Source organism: Canis aureus, chromosome 5 (assembly GCF_053574225.1).
Source record: "Canis aureus isolate CA01 chromosome 5, VMU_Caureus_v.1.0, whole genome shotgun sequence".
NCBI classification, from domain to species: domain Eukaryota; kingdom Metazoa; phylum Chordata; class Mammalia; order Carnivora; family Canidae; genus Canis; species Canis aureus.
This window is the reverse complement of record NC_135615.1, coordinates 80209665-80236856: the sequence shown is the minus strand read 5'-3', so window position 1 is coordinate 80236856 and position 27192 is coordinate 80209665. Positions and strand designations below refer to the sequence as shown.

Sequence of the window (27192 nt, the reverse complement as noted above, 5' to 3'; positions counted from 1 at the left end):
ATGCTCTGTGCTCTTTCCCCACACCTTGCTCTAAGCATCTCTTCCAACTGGCTGTTTCAGGGTTACAGTCTTTTATAATAAATCCCTCATCAATAAAGTTTTTAAAAAAAGGCATTCTTTGAGAAGAAAAAAGGTAAAAATCACTTCTATATCTGGTCACAAACCAAAGAGGATGAAAGCAAAGTTTTACTCACATTTAATGTGTAAAACTTTTTCTTTCTGTCCAAATGACCACATGACAAAGAATTAGCATACCTAATATACAGAGAGCTCATGTTCATGAGAAAATGAAAAAAGGACAAATACCAGAGAAAACTAGGGCAAAGGACACAGGCAGTTATAGTCATCCTAACAAAAAAATACAAGTAGGAGTGATATAATAGCCATCTTTCTCCTTTAATATTAAAAAACAGGAAGATTAATGACAGCCACTGTCAAAGAGCACCTGAGGAAATGGGCACATTCGCACACAGAGCTAGTGAAAGTTCAATCAGAACAGGCTAGTAGGGGTGCCTAGGTGGCTCAGTGGTTGAGCATCTGCCTTTGGCTCCGGTCATGATCCTGGAATCCGGGATCAAGTCCCGCATTGGGCTCCCGCCAGAAGCCTGCTTCCCCCTCTGCCTGTGTCTCTGCCTCTCTCTCTGTGTCTCTCATGAATCAATAAAATCTTAAAAAAAAAAAAAAAAAAAAGACAGGCTAGTAAAACATTGCAAATTTTTACATAAAATAGGCGTGACTTTTGTCCTAACATTCACACTTCCGGGAATTTACCCCCAGTGGATAATTAAACAAGTTCACAAAGACTTACATTTTAGAAGATTTATCAAAACAAAAAATTTAATATAGCCATAACTGTTTTAATAGGGTAATTAGTTAACAACAGCATGTTTATACAGTGAATACCACCAGCCTATTACAAACACAGTGAATCTGCAAACAGCGCCACTGAAAAATTGTCTACAGTATATTCTAACGGCAATTGTGTTCTGTAAAGATACACATCTTATATACGTGCACTGAAAAATATCTGGAAGAATGTTTATCAATTTGGTGGTAGAATTTGCGATGACTTTTTCCCCCTTTCTTATGGTTTGTAACTTACACAAAGTACAGATATTCTTTTGAAATGTCAAGAAACGAGCCATTTTTAAAACATAACTATTTCCAAGGATAGACCTTTGGGCATCCTCCCATTTCCTGCTAGAGTGCTAAGAGTGAAGACAGAAGCTCACAAGAATCACAAACTACTGTTCTCTCTTACTTCCCTTCTTTGCCTGGTTTCTACTATCTACCAATGTCTATTTCAAATTTCAGCTAAGTGTTCCTCCTCAAGGAAATCTGCCTTGAGTTCTCCAACCAGGCCAAATACCCTTACTGTAATACTCTCTACATACAATTTGACATATCTCTTCACTTCTCTCAGAAATGTGTCCTTTTCTTATATATCACAGCATTCCAGAACTGACAGAGAAGACACTCAATGAATAATTTGTTGAATGAGGTCCAGAATTTGACTTCCTCCTTGAACTCCTGATGCCCATACCAACTGCCTACTCAACATCTCACATAGAGAGGTCTGACAATCACCTCAACTCACCACGACAAAGACAGAATTCTACATTTCTTCCCTTTCCGGCCACCCAAGATACTCCTAAGCCAGTGTCTCCGGCCTCCATAAATTACACAACCCAGTTGTTCATGTCAAAAAATTCTGATGTCGGGCAGCCCCGGTGGCGCAGCGGTTTAGCGCTGCCTGCAGCCCGGGGTGTGATCCTGGAGACCCGGGATCGAGTCCCACATCAGGCTTGTTGCATGGAGCCTGCTTCTCCCTCTGCCTGTGTCTCTGCCTGTGTCTCTCTCTCTCTCTCTCTCTCTCTCTGGGTCTCTATAAATAAATAAAATCTTAAAAAAAAAAATTCCGATGTCATATTGTTCACACTTAATATGCAAGCCATCAGCAAATCCTGTCAGCTGTACCTTCCAAACACATACATGCTGCTTTGACCTTTTCTCTCTGCCTTTCCCACCAATACCCTATTCCAAGTGCCTTCATCTCTTGTTTGGAATAATGCATCATCTTCCCAACTACTCTTCCTCCTTCCCACCTTATACACTGCAGTCTATTCTCTTCACAGCAGCTAGGTTCTCAGGTCACTAATAACTAACAGATTAGATCACTCTCCTTGGGAAAACCCTCTAACACACAGATTATACTTTGCCCTAGGAGATTTGGCCCCTAGCTACCTCTATAACCTAACTTTCTACCACTCTCCCTCCTGGAGGGCTCCACTTTAGCCACACTGACCTTACTGATTCCTAAAAATACCAATCATACCCCCACCTCCAAACCTAAACAATTCTACCCCCAAAATTTGCATGGCTCACTCTGTCACCTCACATGTATTCTCTACATCTTGTCCTTAAAGCCCATTCCTCACCATCCTAATTAAAATAACAGCCTCTATGACTCTCTAGCCCCTTGTTCTGGCTTATTTTTCTTCACAACACTCATATGAAAATCTATCATGAACCTATTAATTTGTTTACTGTTGCTCCAGTTAGAAATAAGTTCCATAGAAGCACAGATATTGAATACTTTCACATCTTCAATGCCTGGAAAGAACCCAGTACATGGTAGGAACTGAATGAATAAATAATATCCAGAAATGCCTAGACTTAGAAAATAAAACCTTGAGCCACATGGAAGTCCTATCTCTAACTCCTCTCCAAGCAAGCAGGGCTCATTGTCCAGACTTTGTCAAAATGGTAGCAAATGTTTTAGGAAGCAAGCCCAGAGGACCTGATTGAATCCTCTTTATTGGTTGAACATGCAAGTGAGTAATGAACTGTAACTCATACCAGCCCATCTTACAAAACAAAAGTACCCTTTTTTTTTTTTGAACCTCATAAAAACCCTAGAATGTATATTACACAGACACTTTCCCCCTCTTAGAGGTAAGCAAACAAGCTTGGAAAGAATGAACAATATGTCCAAAATCACAAGGCTATGATATAGAGATAGGAGACTGTGATCATCACTTTAGTTAAATTCAATCAGGTATGGAGATAAATTGTTCTACTGATGTGAAGATGAGAGGGGTTACCCTAGCTCCCCATCAATATAAAATGGCAAAGACACAAAACAAAACATGAATCAAGGAGACACATACCCTTTCCCAGGTCCCAGTTTAGGAGAGCCCACTCCCTCTTTTGTACGAGAAAGGATGTCTCTAACTCGGAGTGCAGCCAGAGGGTCTTTCTCTTTCCCCTTATCAGCCAAGGCAGTAGGACTGAGGTTCAATATGAGGAACAGGCTGTTTAACAAACACCAGGCACCCAGCAATTGGAAGTTCTGATAATGCTGTTAAAAAAGCATGAAAGTAATGTATAAACACACGGATCTTAGAACTATGAGACAGGGATGGAACAGAGAGACCTACTTCTCACCTCTCCACCAGCCCGACGGGAATTGCTGATTGCTTGTCCAATCATGTCGTAGATTTCAAGCTGTCCAACAACAAACACAAAAATCTGAGCAAGCTGAGTACTTCATTACAAAAGCTAATCCCCATAATTAATTTCGCTCAAAGAATTAAATATCCTTAAAGCACTTTCTAAAGATATGATTCCATCACACTTTCCTTGACCTTCATAGCTCAAGGGTCACCTTCTCAAAGATGTCCACTTCACACAATCTAAAGCAACACACTCAGGCCCACATCAGATCGTGGTGTATCACATGGACTTGTCTTACACACTCATCATTCTCTGAGACTATCTCATGCACTGCAGGTCTTGCTAAAAGTGCACTGACACACACACACAGCAAGCCTTCAAGTATACATGCAGACTGAGTGACTCATCTTTCACAAGAACTGCTACCCAAGGGGATGGGTATGGAGAGTACTCCATGTCCTTTTCTCGACCTGGGAAGAGTGGACCTGGCACTATCTCCTCACTGAATGATGGGAGGCCCCCAGAACAAGGAGGCACGGCTTACACATTTCTGGACAATCGTAGCTGCATCACTCTCATAGTCTTCTTCTTTGGAGCTTGTGGACCCTGTCCGTACTTGCTGGGCACTACCCACATGCAGGATGGCCATGCAAGTTGCCACACTCACACCTGGGGGGGGGAATAAAAGAAAGATGCACAGATTCCAATCATGGCACAGTCCCAGGAGTCCACCAAAATAGAAATAGAAAACATAACCCACCCTGAAGCCATTCCATGATTTGACAACTGAGAATAATATCCACAAGAGCAAGACTAGACAATGTTACCATCAGGTCCAGCAATCATAAAAACCTGCTCACAAATACTTACTGTAGCTTTATTCCTAACTGCCACAATTGGAAGCAACTGAGATGCCTTCAATAGGTGGACGTACCACAAACTATGGCACACCCATACAAGGAATATTATTCAGCACTTTAAAAAAGTAAGCAATCAAGTCACAAAAAATCAGGGAAGAAACTTAAATGCACACTCCACAAGGAAGAAGCCAGTCTGAAAAGGCAACATACTATATAATTGATTCCAACTTTAGGGCATTCTGGAAAAATTAAAACTCCAAAAACAGTAAAAAGATCAGTGGTTCCCAGGAGGTGAAAGTAGGAAGAGGGATTACGAGGTGGAGTACAGGAGTGGTGAAACTATTCTGTGTCATAGTGACGATTAACACAGGATGCTATACATTTGTCAAAACCCACAGAACTGTCTAACACAGAGAAAATCCTGATTAAGTAATGGACTTCACAAATCATAATAATGTATCAAATACTGAGTTCGTCAATTTTAACAAATGCACCATGTTAATACAACATATGAAATAAAGGGGCGCCTGAGTAGCTCAGTGGTTGAGTGCCTGCATTTGGCTCAGGTCGTGATCCCGTGGTCCTGGATCAAGTCCCACAGTAGACTCCCTGTGGGGAGCCTGCTTCTCCCTCTACCTATGTCTCTGCCTTTCTCTCTCTTTCTCATGAATAAATAAGCAAAATCTTAAAAATGAAAAAAATCTGAACAATACGGAAACGGGGTACTGGGGAGAGAAGGTAGATGGAAATTCTGTATGACCTGCTCGACTTCTCTCTAAACCTAAAACTGCTTTAAAAATAAAACCTATTGGGGCACCAGGGTGGCTCAGTGGTTGAGCATCTGCCTTTGGCTCAGGGCGTGATCCTGAGGTCCCAGGATCAAGTCCCGCACCAGGCTCCCCGCAGGGAGCCTGCTGCTTCTCCCTCTGCCTATGTCTCTGCCTCTCTCTTTGTCTCTCATGAATAAATTTAAAAATCTTTTAAAAAAATAAAATAAAATAAAACCTATTAACTTTAAAACATCACAAGACGTCTTTCCATTTTTTCAAGACCATGGGGAAATACATTTCACATTCGGTGTTCCTCAAAGATACCAAGGCCAAATCCCTGTCTTTACATCAAATCCCAGGCCATCAAATTTCAACAAGCCAAATCTGGGATCTTCAATCCAACTAAAAAATGTTAAGGACTCTGTAACCAATACTAAGTACACTGAGGGCCACATGATGCTCAAAGAAATTCCCTAAAAATTGAAACAACCCCAACTTAAAACTGCAAAGATCAAAAGCAGAGGACGAGGAAATAAGCACCAGAAGTGAGCTGGGGGAGAACACATTTTCACACATACCTTTAGCTTTCTCTTCCTACCACTACTACCCTAGCTCACGTTCTTATCATGTCTCACTTGAACGACTACAAAAAATTCTCCTAACAGAGAATTCTCCTGCCTCCAAATCTCCCCACACCAAAATATCCTGCAAGTTGCTGCTTTGATATAGGTCAGAATCTGCAGTGGTTTCTCCTGTCATAGGACATGGTCCAAATGACTTAGACTGCATTTCTGAGACCCCTGTGATTGTTTCCTTTCTCTCTGGTTGCAGGATACCCACTAAACACATATCTTCTCCCTTCACCCCCCCCCCACACACACACTTACTATGTTCCCCCAAACTATAGTATACTTTGAGTCCTGCTTCTGCCTCTGCCTCAGGATAGCCAAGTTGCAATCCTACCTGCCCTACAGGTACATCAAAAGAACTCCTTCATTACTCCTGCTTTACCCAACTGAAGGCGCCTTCCTCTTTATATCCCTATTTGCATCCAGATGTTCAAATAAAGCTAGTGAAACAATGCAGGGAGATGACAAACCTCGGCAATTTCTTGGTGTTCCCAAGGTCAGGTTACTAAGGCTATACAAATCCTCATTCAGAGAACGAAGTAAACATCGGAAATTGTTATACCTTCCAAGACACACCAGGACTATAGTATTTAAAACCAAGGATCAGTGAATTGGATTAAAAAGTCACGGTCATCATAACGTAAAAGAGAGTAAACAGCAGCTGTCAGTCCCCACTTTCAAGGCAGCATGAGCAGCAGGAAGAAAGGGGACTTTGTGGGAGCATGAAGGATAACATCTCATGTACTTATAAACAGCACCTGTTCCGTGAAGGCTTCCTCAAACCTGCTCCCACAGCAAGACTCCATCCATCTCTCCCTTCTTTGTGCACCCAACTACACTAGCCTTCTGATGGCTTTTATCATCTCCTTTTTAAGATTTTTATTTATTTATTCATGAGAGAGACACAGAGAGAGAGGCAGAGACACAGGCAGAGGGGGAAGCAGGCTCCATGCAAGGAGCCCAATGTGGGACTTGATCCCTGGTCTCCAGGATCACGCTCCGAGCTAAAGGCAGACGCTCAACCGCTGAGCCACCCAGGTGTCCCTATCATCTCCTATTTTATATGATTCCATGTGGCCCTAACCGTTCTCGATGTAGGCTCCTTGAGGGCACAGATTACGTGTTATTTATCTCAATATCCAAACAGCACTTAGCGTTTTGCTTTTCCTAGTAAACATTTACTATCTGCGCATACTATGAAAATAAATATGCACATAACACACCACCAGCAGTGGTACAATTGGATAACTTACAAGATTCCTATGCAGACCTCATTTCACCTAGACGAGACTTTAGATGACCCTCAGGGACAAAGGCCCAAGTAACAGGGAGACAGCAGAGCACTCAGGAGGATCTCATGATTTTCTGAAAGTATACTTGTGCTTAACTGAAAAAATGAAATCAGACATCATAACCTCTCACCTGCATACAGACAACTTAGGCTGAGAACTGTCACATCCTGCAGACGAGAAGGATTGAGGGGTTCCAACACAGGCAGAGACAGAGTATCCAACGCCATGGTTACATCAATCACCAGTGAATGAAAACTAGAACATGAAGGAGAGGAGGTTAACCAAAGCATCTCTTTGAATCCCTTGCTTCTATAATATGATAATTAAAGAAAGTTGGCATGCCAAAAAAAAAAAAAAAGACTAACCAGTTTCTCTTTTTGAGAGCAGCATTAGAAAAAAAAGCACACACCCTGGAACACCTTACCCATTGCGAACAGCAGTGGCATCTGCTACTGTGGCCGGCATGATGAAGAAAGAATTGGCCGACACTGCATCCTGAAACCGATTGATGTAGCGCAGGAAATAGGGCAGGTTCAAACACACGCGCAGTAGCTTCTCTGAGCCACCTGCATTAATGACAGGGCTCAACTTTACCAACGGGCATCTGGCTGCTGCTTCTTTTCCACTTACGGAATTTTTGAAAGCAGAGAACCAGCTTTGTGACAATAATTAAGAGTCTTACCAAGCTCTTGAAGACTAGCCACATTCTGAGCTATAAACACATTCTTGGTTTTGATAGCAGAGGCTTGATCTGTGGATGACTGCTCATCATTTTCTCCTTCGGCCTAAAGAGAAACAAAGGATCTGAAAGGCCTATCATGATACTATCATCTGTCAACTGCTGCCCTGCATTTTGGAATCAAACCAAGTGCCCAAGAAGTTCTAAGGGGTACTCTGCAGACTCCCCAGTTAATGATGGGGGAAGGAAATCCCTCTCTAATGTTAGGGAAAACACAAGTTATTGTCCCAAGAGCAGGAGAAAAATATACAAAGATACATTCTACAACTAGTAGAGAGTGTGATGTCTTTCACAGAAAAGCACACGTGTTGTTTATATCTATTTATTTATATTGAGAAATTTTAGAAGAATGATCATCAGAATAGTATCAACAGTGGGCAGAAAGTTAGGGGAAGTTTTCCCCTTTTTTTGGATTGTATTTTTCTACTGGCTTTCTACCCTAGGCACATACATCATTCCACATCACAAATAGAAGATACATGTTACTTTTTCTAGTATTATCTCTTAAAACTCCCATGGGATGAGGACACTTTGCTGGAGTAACTCACTGGAGTGTGTGGACCTCCAGGCGGTGATGCTACAGTTCTAGGGTTGAAAACTGATGTCAGCTGGTTCAAAAAATTCATCTGGACCTCCTTCTGCCTCAGTTCTGGGCTTACTGGTGAGGCCAGCTCTTTCTGGTCTTCCACTGCAAGTATAAAACCAACAACAGGAATGAGCATAGTGCCACTAGAAGGCAATGCAGGAAAACAGCTGGCCGGGGAAGCAGTCAGAGAACTAGGCCTGGCAAATAAACGCTCACCATCTGAGAGCGTCTTCACTGTCTGTGGCAGCTTGGCTGATTTCATCATTGCCGTGAACGTTATCATTTCAGTCCTGTCTAGTCGGCTACAGCCAGTACACAGGCCCTTGATGAGGAGAATCAAGTGTTTCTGAAAAGAAAATATATTCAATGGGACACCTGGGTGCCTCAGTGGTTCAGCATCTCCCTTTGGCGTGATCCTAGAGTCCCGGGGTCGAGTCCCGTGTTGGGCTCTCTGCATGGACCCTGCTTCTCTTCCCTCTTCCCTTGTCTGTCTGTCTGTCTCTCTCTCTGTCTCTCATGAATAAATAAATAAAATCTTTAAAAAAACAAACAAAAAAAAAACCTAAAATCAAGTATATCTTTCAGAAGATACTACTCCCCTGGGACTTCAAACTGGCGTACAGCCAAATTTAGGTTCTTATCAAGAACTGAGACTGGGGAAAACAATAAAGCAGAGATCACATGCTGATGGTCCTCAGACCATGTCTGGCTTGCAAATGTGTCTTATTCTCACAGTGTTGCTCTTGGATTTTTATTTTTTTATTTGAAGTTATAGCTAACTTTTTAAAACATGGAAGGTTTAATATACAAAACTAGATTTCTTATCTCTCAATAATGCACAAGACACAGTAACTGAGTCTCTACCTCTACCTCTACCTGGCAACAATCAGCTGATGCCACACAATGATTGGCCCTTTGTAGCTGGGTCAGGCACCCTTTCCAACTGGCATACTTCACTCATTTTACGTTATTTGCCTGACCCATGGAAACATGGAAGTTTGCAATCTTTGCAAAAGCCTCTGCAGCCCTCTATACAAGAAGCTGGCAAACCACAGTTCCAATTCAGCCCACTGCCTGTTTTTGTAAATAAAGTTTACTGGACCACAGCTATGCTTGCTCATTTATGTATTGTCTGTGGCTGCTTTCATACTACAAAGGCAGATTTTAAAAAGAGAGAGACTGTTGCAACAGGGACTAATGGTCAGCAAATTGTTCACTGTCTGGCCTGTTACAGGAAAAGTTCACCAACCCCTACCCTATGCCACCCTTCTCCATCATTCCACTAGTCTGTCACAGTCCTACCTTGAAATAAGGGCTGCAAATGAGCCCATCACTCTCACCTGGGACACAGCACAAGCCTCATCTGGATTCTCCAGACGCAGGAGAGAAAACTCGATCAGGACTTTACAGGCTGCTGCCACCGACTGAAGCTGGTTCCGGGGAACTAGGAAAGGAATGGACTTCAATTAACCTTAGACCACCACAGCTTGGTCAGCCTCATAGTCAGTATATCAAACCAGACAATTCCCAAGTGCCAGTGTCCAGCATTTCCAGAGCCATTCTATGACAATAATCATTCAGAACCAACAATCCAAGGGCCAAACAAAGGGATCCTGGCAGATAACTATCTACTACTTCTAGATCAACCTATCTTACATTTACTGGAAATTAATTATAATAGGAAATACATCACAGTAAGCACTGAGCACTTCAAATATATTATATTAACCCACTCAATCCTTAAACGACCATTTTGAAGTAGGTAGTATTATTATCCCCTCCCCCTCCTTTTCGCAACAGATCAGGAAATTACACCACGGAGAGCTTAAGTGACTTGCCCAAAGTCATACGGCTAGAATCAAATCCAGGAAGTCTGGCTCTAGAGTTCATGCACTAACTACTAGAATATACTACCTCTCCTTTTCCATAGATTCTGAATACCTTTTACAAGGGGCTTCCTACACAAAACTTCTCAAAGTTAAAAGTAATTCCTCCACCAGCAGCCAATGCCTATAATAAACAGCACTGCACACAAAGGTTATCCAGCAACCCTATAGCTTCCCTTCATTTTACTTACTTAGCAAACTATTTAAGTTAACAAATTAGCATTATTCAGAATTCTCTGAGTTAGGATTTTTTTAAACAAATAAAAGTGCAAAAATTCAGAAATAGTAGAAAATAAGGGTAAAAAAATGTTTAAAAGATGGGGAACTGGGCAGCCCAGATGGCTCAGCGATTTAGCACTGCCTTCAGCCCGGGACGTGATCCTGGAAACCCAGGATCGAGTCCCACGTCAAGCTCCCTACATGGAGCCTGCTTCTTCCTCTGCCTGTGTCTCTGCCTCTCTGTCTCTGTGTCTCTCATGAATAAATAAATAAAATCTTAAAAAAAGATAGGGAACTGAAACTGAAATCCCTTGACATACCAGAGAATACAAAAGTAGAATTTACTTTCTCATCAAAACCAAATAAGGAATAACAGAGCTTTCATGAGTGGCCATGAACCCTAGGTCAGTATCCGCCCATTCCCCTCAAGCCTCAGGAATTAACACACTAATAATTACATGTGCATGTATGAAATCAATAAAATGCTTTTGATTAAGATGGTAAAGAAAATTAACTTAATGGGTTATGAAGCAAGTGTCCAAACCAAGTCCTTTTTAAATCCATCTTGGTTGGCCTAGGTAAATGGACTTCCAGAGCCTTATCAGACTGACAGTGGTCTGCCCAGCTGGGAGGACAGCTCAGGAGTGCTTAAATACAGACTTCATTCACAACCTGTTGAGACACCCCACAAAGAGGAGACCCAACCACCACCCCTCCAAGCCTTCAGAAAGGGAGTGACAAGAATGGAATACTCACTGAGGCTGCAAACTGTTGTAATATAGTGTGTGGAAAGTGCAACAAAAGAGGAGTAGAAGGGCTCATACTGCTTCTCGTGGTGCAGGATTTCGGATTCACTGCAAAGAAGATAATTCAGCTAGCATTTACTTAGTGCTTCCTATATGCCAGATACCCCATCCTTTTATAGGCATTACTATACTTAATCCTTACAACAGCCCCATTTGGGAGGCACTGTTATCATCCCTATATTCAAGATCAGGAAAGTGAACCTTAGCAAATTAAAAGTAAACACCTTGCTCAAGGTATCAGGCTTAGGGAGTGACAAAAGCTAATAGGCAGGGAACATTTTCAAACCCATTTAGAATTAAATAAGTACAAGTAAAAACATTACAGGATGCCTGTATTTTGTCCTGTATTACTGGTTGGCAAAGACCAAAAGCTAATAGTGTCAAGTGCTGACCAAAAGGGAGGAGACTGGAGCACTCAAAATACTGTTAGTGGGAATACAGGTCACAGAAATCCATTTTGAAGACCAAAGACCAGTCCACAATGCAAGAATCAATAACCTGGGGAGAAATCACCTGATCAGTGCTAAAACCCAAACTTCAAGTATCATCCCACTCCCAACCAAGACACAGGTAGATCACAACAAATTCAGGGGTTTTAATCACATCCCTTATCTTGAGCTGAGGAAATTGCCCTCTTCTGTGAAAATCTAGAGCCCAACTAGATCTTAGAGATAGATACACATTTATGTCCTTCTGTCAAATCATATGCTAATCCACAACCCATGAAACAAAATGACAATGTAAACAAAATAAAACAAAATGTATTTTATTAAAGGTAAAGAACAGGGAGCCTGAGTGGCTCAGTCCCTTGAGTGTCTGCTTTTGGCTCAGGTCGTGATCCCAGGGTCCTGAGGTTGAGTCCGCCTCAGGCTCCCTGCTCAAGGAGCAGGCTTCTCCCTCTTTCTCTGCCCTTCTCTCTCTCTCCCCCACCCCCGTCTCTCATGAATAAATAAATAAAATATTTTTAAAAGGGAGGGGGGGGACAGAGGGCTGTGGCTAAACAGTTTCCTTAGCGAATTAATTCTCCAACCAGAAGTATCAGCCTAGGAAGGGAAATGTACACAGTCAGGACTCTATTCACTTGCCAAATGAACACAAGAGCCAAAAAGACAAGTTCAACACTGGGGAGGTGCCAGTGTGAGTGATGAATCACCTCAAATAGCACTTAAGAGTCTGGCATTGCGAACACTTTGCTATGTGGGGATTTATCTAGGATAAACGGGGATTTAGCAAAGATCAGTTCCTTATCTCAGAGTAACTTTCACCAAGAAAAAATATTTATGTAGCATCTATGATGCGCAAGGGTCTTCCTGCCCACCAACGATCATTTCTATTTGTCAAATGGACAAAAAGGAGGAAACGAAAACCTTTTAAACACCAAGTAATGCTCAGTTTCTGGTGGCCAACACACTGGTCCAGGTCATATTCTACTCAGCAGAAAAATCTCTACTAAATCCCCTGCTTCTACCTCATATACTTAGTTGTTCCTTCATTCCATCCTTGTATTTTCTTAGTCATTGTTCTAAGGTTTTCTCACCCTGTAATTTGATATATTTCACTGAGTCATTTACTGTCTTATTTCAAAAGTTCAGAGCTGCTTATCCCCGTGTTTTTCAGCTGGACAGGCTTACTAGAATTAAGACAAAAACTGCCCACCCAGAGGATGAACCTACTCTGTTGCTTTCACTTCCATTCAGATAGTGAAATACATCCAATATGCAAGAATAAACTCATTTAATTGCCTGGTTCAATGAGGCCCCACTGTGATTTAACAAACCTTGGTTCTTGGTTCCTGCCCTAGAAATACACAACTGCCTTATTCCAATAAAGAAACAAGAATGCACTTTGAGGAAAGATGGACACTGGCATCCAAAAAAATGGAGCACTCTCAAACTGCACTTATAATTTGCTCAGGGCAACTAAGGATGAACCTGGGAAAATTAATTTGAAAAGACTTGAAGGAAAAAAAAAAAAAAAGAAAAGACTTGAAGGAGTAAGGAGACGTGCGGATATGTGGCCCAAAGGACAATATCATATCTCTTGATTTTAAAGAAGCAAGCATGTATGAGTCACCTAATAAAGACTTGCTGCCACCCTCATTCCCCAAGAATCTGACAGACACCAAGATACCAGAAGACGCAAAGAAATAGAAAAAATGGGACAAAAGGCAAGAAGTTAGGTAGGAATGGGGAAGAATGAAGAACTGCAGGCAAATATAACAAAGAGAAAGGAAAATAAGACTTCTAGGTAAAAATACATCTCTCCTCTGGGCAGTCAAGCTATCTTCCTCAAACATCTGCTTCTTCTAACAAACATTCCAACCACACCACCACTGGGGCTAAAACACTGCTGAGAGACACAGAATTTTTCTAAAACGTTTATATTCCATACAAAATAAATGTGAGGCAGAGTACAAAGAGAAACAGCAGCTACAGTACAGCCAGGTCAGAGAAATCCAATTTGACATGTAAGTAAAAAAGAACTACCTCAAGTCTGGAAATATCTAGCCTTTTTTTAGGAAGAGGTGGAAATCCAAGAGGACAAAATAAAGACTACAGATTCACCTCCCTTCTCCCCCTAGATACTATTTACATCTCTTTTCTAAACTGTGGAAACTCCACAAACCCCTTTCCCTTCATCAGACTCATAAACCCCCAAGAACAGAATCTATTATGATTCCTTACAGCCAGGAAACAAGCAAGCATATTAAATATACTTAAAGAATAACAGCATTAAAAAATATATGCTGACTGAACATCTGCTGTGTCACAGAGTAATACACATGTAACCAAAGAACTAAAAGCTTTCAGATCCCCATACTCCTGACAAATCTGTGGTGAATGTGACACTAAGAAATTAACCAGCCATGAGGACTAATCTCACAATTACACTCCATCACTTGGTGGCAGGCTTTTCTTCTTCCTGTAAATCAATCATGAATTTCTGTCCTGCAGCATGTAAATTCAGAAGACTGGCATTTGTGTATCCCATTCTCCCTTTTAAGATATTTAAGAAATAGATGAACACTATCTAATATGGATTTTGTAACAGCTTCCACCTTCCCAAGTAGGTCTCTCTGGCCTAAATTTTATTAAACACCTGGGAGGCAGAGACCGAAACAGACTTATCAGTAAGGAGGCCAGGACAGCCTAGGAAGGACTGGCTCATGGGAAAGGGGTTTTTTTGGTTTTTCTTTTTTCCTGTTTTAGTAATCTACAAAGAGTCAAAGTGTTCGATGACAATCATGATCACCAACCTATCTTACAAAGAGTTAAGAAAGGAATTCTGTATTTGATAGTACCTTAAAACATAAGATTACATTCAGCAATTATACTAATTAATCCCAAATATGGCATGTGCTCCATTGAACTAGTTCTAGCTCCATTTCTGGTCTGGAAAAGTAGGGACACTGTAAAGATTTTCAATCTTTAATACTAGAAGACATGCTAGCAACAGGCAGTAAAAATAAAAATGAACATCTCTTTTAAGTAAACTCACATATGTTTTTCTTTTAAAAGTCAAAGGACATTTTTGAGTATGCTTCCCAATTTATCTATGCTAATCTATTCCTCCTTTGTTTCACATTTTGGTTACAAAGTCAAACTTAATAAACAGGGTCTAGACCTAGAAATTGTATCTACCTTTTCTTCAAACACCAAGTTCAATTCCAATTATAAAGCTATGAAATAAATAAATAAAAATCTTTATTTTAAAAAAACATAATAAAGGTATGAAAGACTACAGATGGCAAGCGGAACGGTGGAGCACGAAGCAGTCTCAGGGCAAGTCATCATCCCCAACAGTCAAATGGGGAGGAATTCAATGGACAAGCAGGCTGTCAGATGGAAAGGTAGAGCTGGCAATGATGGAGCCAGGATATCTAAAAGGGAAACAGAGAGTAGTAGACTGCAACAGAAAAACAGAAGGTCCCTAGAGGCAAGGAAGAAAAACATGGCAGTCATGACAATAAAAAGGGGAACCCCAGATGGGAGCAGCAACCCCAGAAATAAAGTAGCGGCCTAGACACCTGAACCTTTGATTACCTACAAAATAAAGCCCACAATAGTACCTGTACAGTGCTGACTCTGATCTGGTTCTAAATTTGGTGGCCATAACTCTATAGTCAAGAAATACTTCCACAGGGACGCCTGGATAGTTCAGTGCCTGCCTTCAGCTCAGGGCATGATCCCAGAGTCCTGGGATCAAGTCCTGCATGGGGCTCCCTGCATGGAGCCTGCTTCTCCCTCTGACTGTGTCTGTCCCTCTCTCTGTCTCTCATGAATAAATAAAAATAGTCTTGAAAAAAAAATACATCCACAATTCTGACACCCTCGTTTCACTTTTTAAGACTTTATTTATTTATTTAGACAGTGTCAGAGCAGGGGATGCAGAGGCAGGAGAGAGAGAATCTCTTTTTTTAATTCTTAAAAGATATTTACTTATTTATTTATTCATGAGAGAGAGAGAGAGGCAGAGACACAGGCAGAGGGAGAAGCAGGCTCCATGCAGGGAGCCCAATGGAGGACTCGATCCCAGGTCTCCAGGATCAGGCCCTGGGCTGAAGGCGACGCCAAACAGCTGAGCCACCCGGGCTGCTCAGGAGAGAATCTCAAGCAGACTCCATTCTGAGCTCCATTTCACCACCCTGAGATCATGACCTGAGCCGAAATTAAGTGTTGGATATCTAACCGCCTGAGCCTTCCAAGTGCCCCTCATTTTTTTTAAAAGGCAAAAAACTTATGAGAAAGTAACAGGGTACTAATTTTTGTGCTCTAAATCAGGGTTTGGCACTGTTTTTGTAACAGCCTATATTTAAGAATGTTTCTGCAGTTTTCACATGGCTGAAAAAAATTTTAAAGCTATTTGGTGACATGTAAATATATGAAGTTCGTATTTCAGTGTCCATAAATAAGATTTTGGAAAAACAGCCACAACCATTCATTTACTTACTGTATAAGGCTGCTTTTGCTATACAATGACCAAGTTGACTACTCCACACAGAGAATGTATAGCCTGCAAATATTTACTCTCTGCCTCTTTACAAAACAAGTGTGCTGACCTCTGCTCTACACCAAGCTGAACAGTAATATGTTTGTTTTTTTAACTGTAAAAGAACGTGAAAGTCAGAGATTTCTTTTGAAAAGTTTTCTTAGGATTATATTACTCTCATAGAGCCTCGGGAGGACACATAACAGGCTTTCAAAGTGAACTTAGCAATAAAACCAGAACCAAGACTTCAGGGATCTTGCCTTACAACAAAAAGTTTTTGTCACTAAACATCCACTAGTTTGGATTTCTTTTCTAAATGGTGAAGAGAGTTCTTACTAGTGTCTACAAACACAGGCAACACTTGATTATCTTAGGGTGCAGAAGGAAGCAGTCACTTGTTTGGCAAAATTCACATCTAGTTCATGTATTGGGTTTTGGGTCCTTTTACAAGCCGGACAGAGTTGCTAAACCATTATATAGTTTCAAAAAGATGACTTGAACACGGGATGAACAGGAGGCTGTCAGCAAATGACTTTGTAACCGACTCAACTCCTGTCCAGAAAAAACATAAAAGCAGGAGTGCCTGGCTGGCTCAGTAGGGTGAGCCGCTCTTGATTTCAGGTTTGTGGATGAGTCCCACGTTAGGGGTGGAGATGACTCAAAAATAAAATCTTTGGGGTGAAATAAATAAATAAAAGCAAATGTTCTAGAGTGAAGCAGTGTCCATTACAAGTCACCTGATGAGCATAATGCAGGAAAAATGCCACCAAACCAAACGTTTGAAGCAAGTTAAAGAAAAGAAATAAAAAAATAAAAAAATAAAGCAAGTTAAAGAGAGGCCATAACCTGAGAGCGGTATCTTGGTACTTGGTTTCCATCTTTAAAACATTCCCGATTTGGGGATCCCTGGGTGGCTCAGCGGTTTAGCGCCTGCCTTCAGCGCAAAGGTGTGATCCTGGAGACCCAGGATGGAGTCCCACGTGGGGCTCCCTGCAGGGAGCCTGCTTCTCCCTCTGCCTGTGTCTCTGCCTCTGTATGTGTGTGTCTCTCTCATGAATAAATAAGTAAAATCTTAAAAAAAAAAAAAAAAAAAAACTTTCCTGATTTAATAATTAGGTAGGAAAACCCATCTGTAAAGCAAACTGTGAATTTACCAAACCCAGTCGTCATTTTATTCCAACTTAATAAATAAACAAACAAACAAACGTGTACCCAAGGCACCACAAACCTAACAGCAGGCACTATCATAAACAATTTGTCAAGTCATGGGGCCTCCCTTGAATAAGAATAGCGATTTCCAACGTGGAGAACACTGAGATACACCCTTGTTGGCCAGAAGCTAAAGTGACCCAGGCAGCAACTGCGGGATGGCTGAAGTAAGGTTTGAGTAGTAAAATAAAAGTGAGACTGCCTTTAAAAAAAAAAAAAAAAGAAAGAAAGAAGGAAAAGAAAAGAAAAGAAAAGAAAAGAAAAGAAAAGAAAAGAAAAGAGAAAGAAAAGAAAAAAGAAAAGCACGTCTACCATGAAACCAAAGAACAGACTCCTCTGAGCAAGGTCGAGTCAGGAAGACAGGCGTTCTGGTATCCCCGGCCTCCTAGGAACACAAACTATCACGATCTAGGACCTCGATACAAAATGACAAAACCATGTTAACACCAAACCAACAGAGGAGGGTTCCTGTCTGTAACAAAATCTAAGGATATTCTATTGCGAGAGGGAGAGAGAGGGAGAGAGAACGCGGAGGGCACGGTTTCCGTGGGAAAGTGACCTCCGACTCCCACGGACACGGTTTCCTCCTAGACCGTTACAGCAGCCACAGACACCAAGCGCGGCCTGAAGACACATCCTGCGTGGTCGCGGCGGCTCCAGGCACAGGAGCAGCACGTGCCCCCGGCGATCACGGCACCGCGGGGAGACCGTTACTAAATCGTGCGGCCCACCTCCAGCTTGCACCCCGAGGCCCCGCTCGGGCGCAGGCCAGGGGGGTGAGCGCGGGCGAGAACTGCAGACTCATCAGCGCTGTGACCTTAGCGCAGGGGGGGCGGCCCCGGGGACGTTCTCCGCCAGCAGCGCCCGGCGTCTCAGTCACTCGCACACGGGGCCGGCCACGCCCTCTCGAGAAGGCGTCTCCAAAAGTTTTGCTCAGGAGGGAAACCGAGGCACAGATCATCTACCCGGGCCGGCGGGAGGAGCCCCCGGCCGGCCCTCGTCCGCCGGGATCCCGGGGCCCCGAAGCCGCGGCCGGGGGCCCGGGGTCGCCAAGCGGCGCGCGGCGGCCCGGGGACGCGGGTGCAGACGATCCGGCGCGGCCTCCCCTCCCCCCCCGCGCCCGCCTCGCCGGGGCCGCCGCCCGGTACCTCTCGATGACTGAGGCCACCAGCTGCGGCAACTCCTTCATCTCGAAGGCGGAATAGGACGCGGACAGCAGGGGCCGCACCGCCACTTCCCAGCCCGGGGTTGTGTCCGCCCCCGTCGCCGAGGCCCCGGGCGCCGGCGCCGCCGCCGCCGCCTCTTCGCCGCCGCTCGTCGCCATCTTCCGTCGTACTACTGCGGCTCCCTCCGGGGGCTTGCCACCGGCCCAGCGCCGCCTCCCGGGAGGGGGCGGAAGTGACGTGACAGACACGTCAGACTGCGCGACGCGGTCGCAGGGCAAAACACGCAACGCGCGGGGCGGTCAGCCTTTGCTCTCGGGAGAAGCTCGGCGCGACGCGGAGGCGGGCCGGAGCAACTGCGCCTGCGCAGGACTTACCCCTTCGGGGGAGGTGGGGGCGACCTCCGCGCCTGCGCGCTGGCAGTCGTTTCTGAAAGTGGGAGTGATGGATGCGGCTTCGGGGCATCAGGGAAAGGTGAGTTGGGGGTTTGCTTGAAGGAGGGGAGACCGGGGCCTCGGAGCAGGCTGTGCGTCTGCGGATGGAAGGGCCACCGCCGGAGACACCTGAAGACGAGAGTCGGCTCGCTCCCCTTCCGAGAGCCCCGCCCCGCGCCCCGCACGGTGATACTTAAAAAACGTGCAGTCACTAGTCTTACCGAATTTGGGCCCACATCCCCGTCGTGTGTGTGTGTTTTTAAAAGATTTTATTTGTTTATTCATGAGAGACACAGGCAGAGGGAGAAGGAGGCCCCCCGCAGGGAGCCTGGTGCAGGACTCGAACCCAGGACCCCGGGGTCACCGGCTGAGCCAGAGGCTCCCCGGGGCCCCCCACCTTGTGTCTTGATTACCCGCACTATGTTGCCAGCCCTGACTGTTCACTGCTGTCTGCAATTTGATGCGGCAGGTTGTGTTTCCCCACTTTAATGCTAGCAGAGAAAGAATGGAAGGTTTAATAAGGGCCTTTTTTTTTTTTTTTTTTTTTTTTTTTGCAGATAAACCGACCTGGGTTCCAGATCTAAGAGGGGAAAAGCAGTCTGACTTGACAGTTGACTCAAGGAAAGGTATGCGTGCTTCGAGAACATTCTTGGGCGGCGCATGGGTGTCGGCGCAGGACGTCAAGCCTGTGGCCCGCAGGCCCCTTCGCAAGAAGTGTGGATGGTTTGAAAACCCTGAAGCCCTGAAATTCTTCCCCAAGTTTTGGAGGATCTCCTTTTGCCACCGGTGTACCTCTTTGATAGCTAAACGGGTGACCTGGTGATCGATTTGCACTTGTAGTAGCAAAAGGGCTATTTTACATTAGGAATAAAATGCAATCAAGTCAAAGCTAGTGTTGGAGGAAAACGTGGCTTTAATGATAACGGTAGAGATTTCCCTTTATTTTCTCAGGGGGAAATAGTGTCAGTGGCAGGTTTCTTAAACATGAAAATATGAAAAGTTAAAGACAGAGAATGAAGCCTTTCCATAACAGTGAATTTTTTTTTTTTAAGAATTTAGTTGTTTTTGGGATCCCTGGGTGGCGCAGTGGTTTGGCGCCTGCCTTTGGCCCAGGGCGCGATCCTGGAGACCCGGGATCGAATCCCACATCGGGCTCCCGGTGCATGGAGCCTGCTTCTCCCTCTGCCTGTGTCTCTGCCTCTCTCTCTCTCTCTGTGTGACTGTCATAAAAAAATTAAAAAAAATTAAAAAAAAGAATTTAGTTGTTTTTTAAGATTTTATTTATTTATTCATGTGAGAGACAGAGAGAGAGAGGCAGAGACACAGGCAGAGGGAGAAGCAGGCTCCATGCAGGGAGCCCGATGTGGGACTCGATCTCAGGACTCCAGGATCACACCCTGGGCTGAAGACAGGCACCAAACCGCTGAGCCACCCAGGCTGCCCTAACACAGTGAATATTGCAGTAGTTCAAAATACTGAACCCAGTGCCTGAAGAAGAAGGCTTAAAATTTTAGAGTGGCTCTTGGGACATTAATTTTATTTCACCCAAAGGACAAAATTAATCTGCAGAGGTTCTCTTGGAAAGGTTTCAGGAAATAACAGAAGATCAAATGTTTCTACTCCCTTCTTTCCCCATCCATCTGCTGCTGGAAGAGAGAGTAAAAAGGCAAATGCAGACTATCACAGGGAAATTTGCTCCTGTACCAAACTCATATTACTTTTTTTTTTTTTTATCTCACATTACTTTTTAATATTTCTGGCTCATAGATTTGGAGAAAGCACTCCAGATTAAGATTTTTCTTTAAATATATATATTTTTAAAGATGTTATTTATTTATTCATGGGAGACACAGAGAGCCAGAGACACAGGCAGTGGAGGAAGAAGCAGGCTCCGTGCAAGGATCCTGATGCAGGGCTTGATCCTGGATCCCAGCATCATGACCTGAGCCGAAGGCAACTGCCCAACTGCTGAGCCACCCAGGCGTCCCTTAAAAAATTTTTTTAAGTGAGATGTGTTGTGTGCCCAATGTGGGGCTTGAACTCAGGACCACAGCATCAAGAGTCTCATGCTCTACCAACTGAGCCAGCCAGATGCTCCTCCACATTCTAAATTTAAACAAGAAAGGAAGGCAATACATAGAGGACTAAAACAGACTTCTAGATGAAACATAAGGTTCTAATACTCTGGTCCAGAAAATAAGATAGAAACTAAAGAATAGTCATTTGGGGGGATTATTAACTGAAGGATTTAAAGTATTAGTTTCCTTCTAATCCCAAGTGGCTGAGTAAGGAACTAAGATTTTTAAACTTAACAAGAGATATGATATGATCATATTACAAGAAATGCAGTGAAAGAAAAAAATTCAGCAGCCATGATTGAATAGTGTCAGTGTGGGAATACAGACGAGGAGAAAGCGTGAAGAAACCCACTGGGTTGGGGATCCCTGGGTGGCTCCTGCCTTCAGCCCAGGGTGTGATCCTGGAGTCCCGGGATCGAGTCCTGTGTCGGGTTCCCTGCATGGAGCCTGCTTCTCCCTCTGCCTGCGTGCCTCTCTCTCTCTTTCATGAATAAATAAATAAAATCTAAAAAAAAAAGAAAGAAACCGGCTGGCAAGTGAAAACATTCTGCATCTTGACAGGAGTTATGGTTGCTTGGATATACACACAATATTTGTTCAACTGTATACTTATAATGTATATACATTAGCAGTTAAAAATCATACCTTAATCTAAAAACAAGGAGCACCAGCATGGCTCAGTGGATTAAATATCCAACTTGATTTCAGCTCAGGTCATGATCTCAGGGTCATTAAATCAAAGCCCCCCCCCCCCCCCCCACACACACACACACACACTTCCAACGGGGCTCTGCACTGGGCATGGAACCTGCTTAAGATTCTCTCGTTCTTCCCTCCGCCCCTCCCCCCCCTCTCTTAACAAATAAATTAATACATTTCTTAAAAGATGTCTTTAAAAACAAAATGCAAACAATAAGAGTTCATTGTCACTCCAGGAACCTCCAAAGCAAGAAATACTGGCATTTGTTTTTTTAACATTTTATTTATTTATTTCTTCATTAGACACAGAGAGAGAGAGAGACAGGCAGAGACACAGGCAGAGGGAGAAGCAGGCTCCATGCAGGCAGCCCGATGCAAGACTCAATCCCAGGTCTGTAGGATCACACCATGGGCTGAAGGCAGGTGCTAAACCTCTGAGCTACCCAGTTTGCCCACTGGCATTTTTATTTCAAAAAAAAATCTATCTGATAAGAGTTGCTTGAAATAATCCTGGTAGGTCTTGTGTGTTCTTCATTCCATGAATAAACTACATGTATTAACTCTCAGGGCTCAACAGAGATCATCCTGTTCTCAAGCTTTTACATCCTGTTCTCAAGCTTTTACAAAGTTTCAAGAACCAACAGTGCATATTTTGTGGAAACTGCTACAAATGAAGAGCAGCTCCTTTTTGGAAATTCACCAATGAACAGAGATTTTTTTTTTTTTTTAACATCAAGACTATAAGGAAATAGATTAGAAGCCTAATTCTGTTTCATAATATGAGTCATTTGTAATCCACAAATACTGATTATTTTTCTCATAATACTGCATTTTATATGGTATGAATTTAAAACAAGAAAAATGCGCCTTGCAGCCTTCTTGCTTAAAGAAAGAGAAGCAATTTTGGCAATTGTACAGGGACTAGAATAGAATGTCAGTTTTACTGAAGAGCAGGAAGCAAGACTTAGAGGAAACTAAGGACAAAAAGATCAAAATTGAAATGAAAATGATAATAAGGTGAACATCCAAATTTGCAATGCTGTTCAGCAATAGCTAATGTGAATTAAATAGTAAAAGCTTGACTGGCAAACTTCTACAAAATGAAGTTTATTAGATACAGCTTAACCCAGATAGCTTACATAACATTGCAAATGTATCAGGAGAGTTTTGTTTTAGGGGCACCTGGGTGGCTCTGTTGGTTTAAGCTACCACTCTTGATTTCGGCTCAGGTCACGATCTCAGGGTCCTGGGATTGAGCTCTGCCTTGGGCTCCACGCTCAGCACAGTCTGCTTGTCCCTCTCCCTCTGCTCCTCCTCCCGCTTTCTCTCAAATAAATAAAATCTTAAAAAAAAAAAAAAAAAGACGAGTTTTGTTTTGTAAAATGATTATTCCTCAGACCTGCCATTGTCATCCTTTAGGGTTTACACTCAGCAAAATCTTGGACCATCAGATTTAGAGATGGGAGGGAGAAAGATAAAGCTAATGTGGTAAAATGTTAATATTTGGGGAATCTGAGTGAAGGGTATCAGAATTATTTGTCCTATTCTTTTTTTTTTTTTTTAATTTTTATTTATTTGTGATAGTCACAGAGAGAGAGAGAGAATGAGGCAGAGACACAGGCAGAGGGAGAAGCAGGCTCCATGCACCGGGAGCCCGACGTGGGACTCGATCCCGGGTCTCCAGGATCACGCCCTGGGCCAAAGGCAGGCACCAAACCGCTGCGCCACCCAGGGATCCCTATTTGTCCTATTCTTGTAACATTTCTGTAAGTCTAAATTGGATCAAAATTAAGTTTTTAAAAGTTTGTAAATACTTTGTGATTCAGAAAATATGATATATATGGCAGGGAGTTAGCAGAAATAAAGTAGTGTAGGTAAAAATCTAGAAAGAGTGGAGTAAAATGATTATATCACATTCCTTCAACCCAGTGAGGGGAGAAGGGATAGGAGCTGTCCTGGTCAGCAGAGTCCTGGTCTCTTTGCAGAAGCGTGCCTGTTACAAAACATGCGTATGGTATCACCTCCTCTATTCTAACTCCAGAATAACCAAACAGGCTTATAATAACATTTTAATGTATTATATAGGCTTTTTTTTATAGGATATGCATTCCCACTAGCAGACATAAGTATTTTGCTTTTCATGACTGTCGTCTTCATTGTCCTCTATAAACCAGCATTCTGGTTTGTCAGTCTTCTAATCTAGCACAGCACATGAGATACACAACATCACCAAAACTGTAAATAATAATGGCACTTATTTATATAAACGAGGCTTTTAAATGCTCATTTTCAGTTTATTGACTTTCACACATCTGAGTGCAGGTCAGGCAGTAACAGACAAGAGTTTACTTCCATATAAATCTGTGGCTATTTTATAAAGACACCCTCCTAAATGTCATCAGTCTATATACTGGGAAAGGCACCTTCTCAGTATCCTGGATCAGAAATTTACATAAGCCTGGGGGCACCTGGATGCTCTGTTGGTTAAAGTGTCTCCCTTCAGCTCAGGTCATGATTCCAGGGTCCTGGGGTCGAGCCCCACATTGGGCTCCCTGCTCAGTGGGGAGCCGGTTTCTCCCTCTCCTGTTCCCCCGCTTGTGCACGCATGTTCTCTCTCTCTCAAATAAATAAATATATTTTTTAAAAATGTACATAAGCCTCAGCACTCATAGAAAAATGGCTCTAGTCAGTCTCAGGGTCATACTGTAGTGCCTTAAGAGGAGGCAGGCATGCACACATTCTTTACATCATCATAAATCCTTACTGGAAAGATGGTCTAAATAATACAGAATAGACTTGTCTGAAAGAGCATTCGATTGATCTCATAAAAATCTCTAATGGAATAACACTTAAGAATTTCAACCTCGGAAAAAAAAAAAAAAAAGAATTTCAACCTCGTGACCATAAAAAAGAGGGTTTGGGAGATCCATATTGCTAATGCGGGGATCTCCCCATGATACATTAAGTGATAAAATCAAGTTACAGGGTATTACGGGATTTGGAGAGATATATGCTAAACTGTTCAGTGGTGACCTCTGGGAAATAGAGAATGGGGGAAGGTTTTATTTATTTTTATTTTAGTTTTTTTAAGATTTTATTTATTTATTCATGATAGACATAGAGAGAGAGAGAGAGGCAGACACACAGGCAGAGGGAGAAGCAGGCTCCATGCAGGGAGCCTTATGCGGGACTTGATCCCGGGACTTGAGGATCGCGCCCTGGGCCAAAGGCAGTCGCTAAACCAGTGAGCCACCCAGGGATCCCCTATTTTTTTTTTTATAAATAACATTTTAAGGGGCACCTGGATGACTCCATCGGTTGGGTGTCTACCTTCGCTCAGGTCACGATTCTGGAGTCCTGGGATGGAGCCCCTTCCTGGCATCCCTACTCACCGGGGAGCCTGTTTCTTCCCTCCTTCTGCCCCTCCCCTTGCTTTGTACTCTGTTCTCTCCCACTCTCTCTAATGGATAAAATCTTTTTTAGGGCAGCCCCGGTGGCTCAGTGGTTTAGCGCCACCTTCAGCCGAGGGCCTGATCAAGTCCCACGTCGGGCTCCCTGCATGGAGCCTGCCTCTCTCTCTCTATCATGAATAAATAAATAAAATTTAAAAAAATAAAAAATAAATCTTTTTTTAAAAAAACATTTTGGGCAGCCCTGGTGGCTCAGCGGTTTAGTGCCGCCTTCAGCCCAGAGCTTGATCCTGGAGACCCAGGATCCAGTCCCACGTCAAGCTCCCTGCATGGAGCCTGCTTCTTCCTCTGCCTGTGTCTCTGCCTCTATCATGAATAAATAAATAAATAAATAAATCTTTAAAAAAATATATAGTAGGATCAGTGTGTTGTTATATATAGACTTTTTTTTTTTTTTAAGATTTTAAGCAGATAAGCAGCCCCTTGCTTATCTGGCACCACAGAATAGCTATGCTCCAGGAAGTTTACTCTAGATCTGGATGGTCAGCATCTCACTTTGTTACATAAAGCACTGGGGACAGCTGACACAAGGCAAATGATAGATGATAAGATACAATGGAAACCACCTGGGCAAAGAGACAGCCACAAGAATAACCAACAACTCAGAAGGAGATCGGTTGAATCACATTTGTGGTGGGCACCTCCACATATATATTATCATCTTCTCCTCCAGCTACTCTGAACTTGATCCCTAGCTTAAACCAAGCCAGCAGAGAACTAGCTGTGCATCTAGGCTGAATTTGGAGGTTATATTTTCTCAGACTCCATCCTCCCTCACAAATGGATTTTACAACTCATATTTTAGCCAGAGATGTTGTTAAGGGCATTGTTGATCATGTTACCTATAGAACCATTGAGAAATTTCCCTCTGGTCACAGTATCAGGAATTGTCTCCTAAGTCACTTAAAAATAAGTCTCTTTTCCTTGATTTTAAACAGAACATAAATATTATAGGTACGCCTGGGTGGCTTAGCAGTTGAGCGTCTGCCTTTGGCTCAGGGCGCGATCCCAGAGTCCTGTGGTCAAGTCCCACATCAGGCTTCCTGCATGGAGCCTGCGTCTCCCTCTGCCTCTGTCTCTGCCTCTCTCTCGCTCTGGGTCTCTAATGAATAAATAAATAAAATCTTTATTTAAAAAAAAAAACTACATTGTGTAGGTTTCAGAGAAGTTTATCTCTAACTTGCTCCGCTAGCTATTAAATTGCAGGGTCAGTTGTCTGTTAGAGCACCCATTTACTGCTTTGACAGTAAAACCATGTTATCTGCATGTTAGCCTACTCTTCTTTTTTGCTGGGGGTAGGGGAACAGATGTCACTCTTCCAAAAGTGTTATTAAATCAGTAAATCACAATTTTAAGAGAGAGGAGGATGGAGCATAATACATTACTACTTAACCCCATCCCAAGAGAATAATGTCCCTTATAAATTTTTTTAAATTTTTTTTTAAGTTTTATTTAAGTAATTTCTACACCCACTGTATGGCTCGAAGTCACAACCCCAAGATCTAAGAGTTGTATGCTCCTCCAGCTGAGCTCACCAGGTGCCCCTCATCTATCAAAAAAAATTTTTTTTAAAGTTCTTACTGAGCTTGAATGTTCTAACCAACTCTGTATTTAATTCATAAGCACTCCCCAATAATTGATTGCAGAGTCAAAGGGTAGGGAAAATTATAACAAAAGCTACAGACTGTTATCCATTATTCCCCACAGGGACTGAGAATCACTAAATACTATTTAGCTGCAAAATTCTGCACCAAGGGGATCCCTGGGTGGCTCAGTGGTTGAGCGTCTGCCTTTGGCTTGGGGTATGATCCTGTGGTCCCAGGATTGAGTCCCTCATCGGGCTCCCTGCATGGAGCCTGCTTCTCCCTCTGCCTGTGTCTCTGCCTCTCTCTCTCTCTCTCTCATGA

The 27192-nt window shown here is 43.0% G+C and overlaps 1 protein-coding gene and 1 long non-coding RNA gene across 6 annotated transcripts in view; one reads left to right on the top strand and one right to left on the bottom strand.

Annotated features, from left to right (window-relative positions):
* Positions 1-18780, bottom strand: part of UBR4 (ubiquitin protein ligase E3 component n-recognin 4) — a 132493-nt gene extending 113713 nt beyond the window's left edge. For all 5 annotated transcript variants that reach the window (XM_077899395.1, XM_077899397.1, XM_077899399.1 and 2 more), the window contains exons 1-11: positions 18590-18780; positions 11194-11291; positions 9673-9776; positions 8549-8678; positions 8295-8434; positions 7690-7792; positions 7432-7573; positions 7138-7262; positions 4001-4125; positions 3448-3507; positions 3171-3361 (exon numbers count right to left, since the gene is read on the bottom strand). In XM_077899395.1, coding sequence (XP_077755521.1) covers positions 3171-3361; positions 3448-3507; positions 4001-4125; positions 7138-7262; positions 7432-7573; positions 7690-7792; positions 8295-8434; positions 8549-8678; positions 9673-9776; positions 11194-11291; positions 18590-18765 — 1394 coding nt within the window. In that variant the 5' untranslated portion in view covers positions 18766-18780. The remainder of the gene's footprint in view (positions 1-3170; positions 3362-3447; positions 3508-4000; positions 4126-7137; positions 7263-7431; positions 7574-7689; positions 7793-8294; positions 8435-8548; positions 8679-9672; positions 9777-11193; positions 11292-18589) is intronic.
* On the top strand, positions 17957-19930 carry LOC144314830 (uncharacterized). Its single transcript, XR_013380682.1, has 2 exons — positions 17957-19078; positions 19596-19930. It is a non-coding gene; the product is annotated as an uncharacterized LOC144314830 (long non-coding RNA).
* The last annotated feature ends 7262 nt before the right edge of the window (positions 19931-27192 follow it).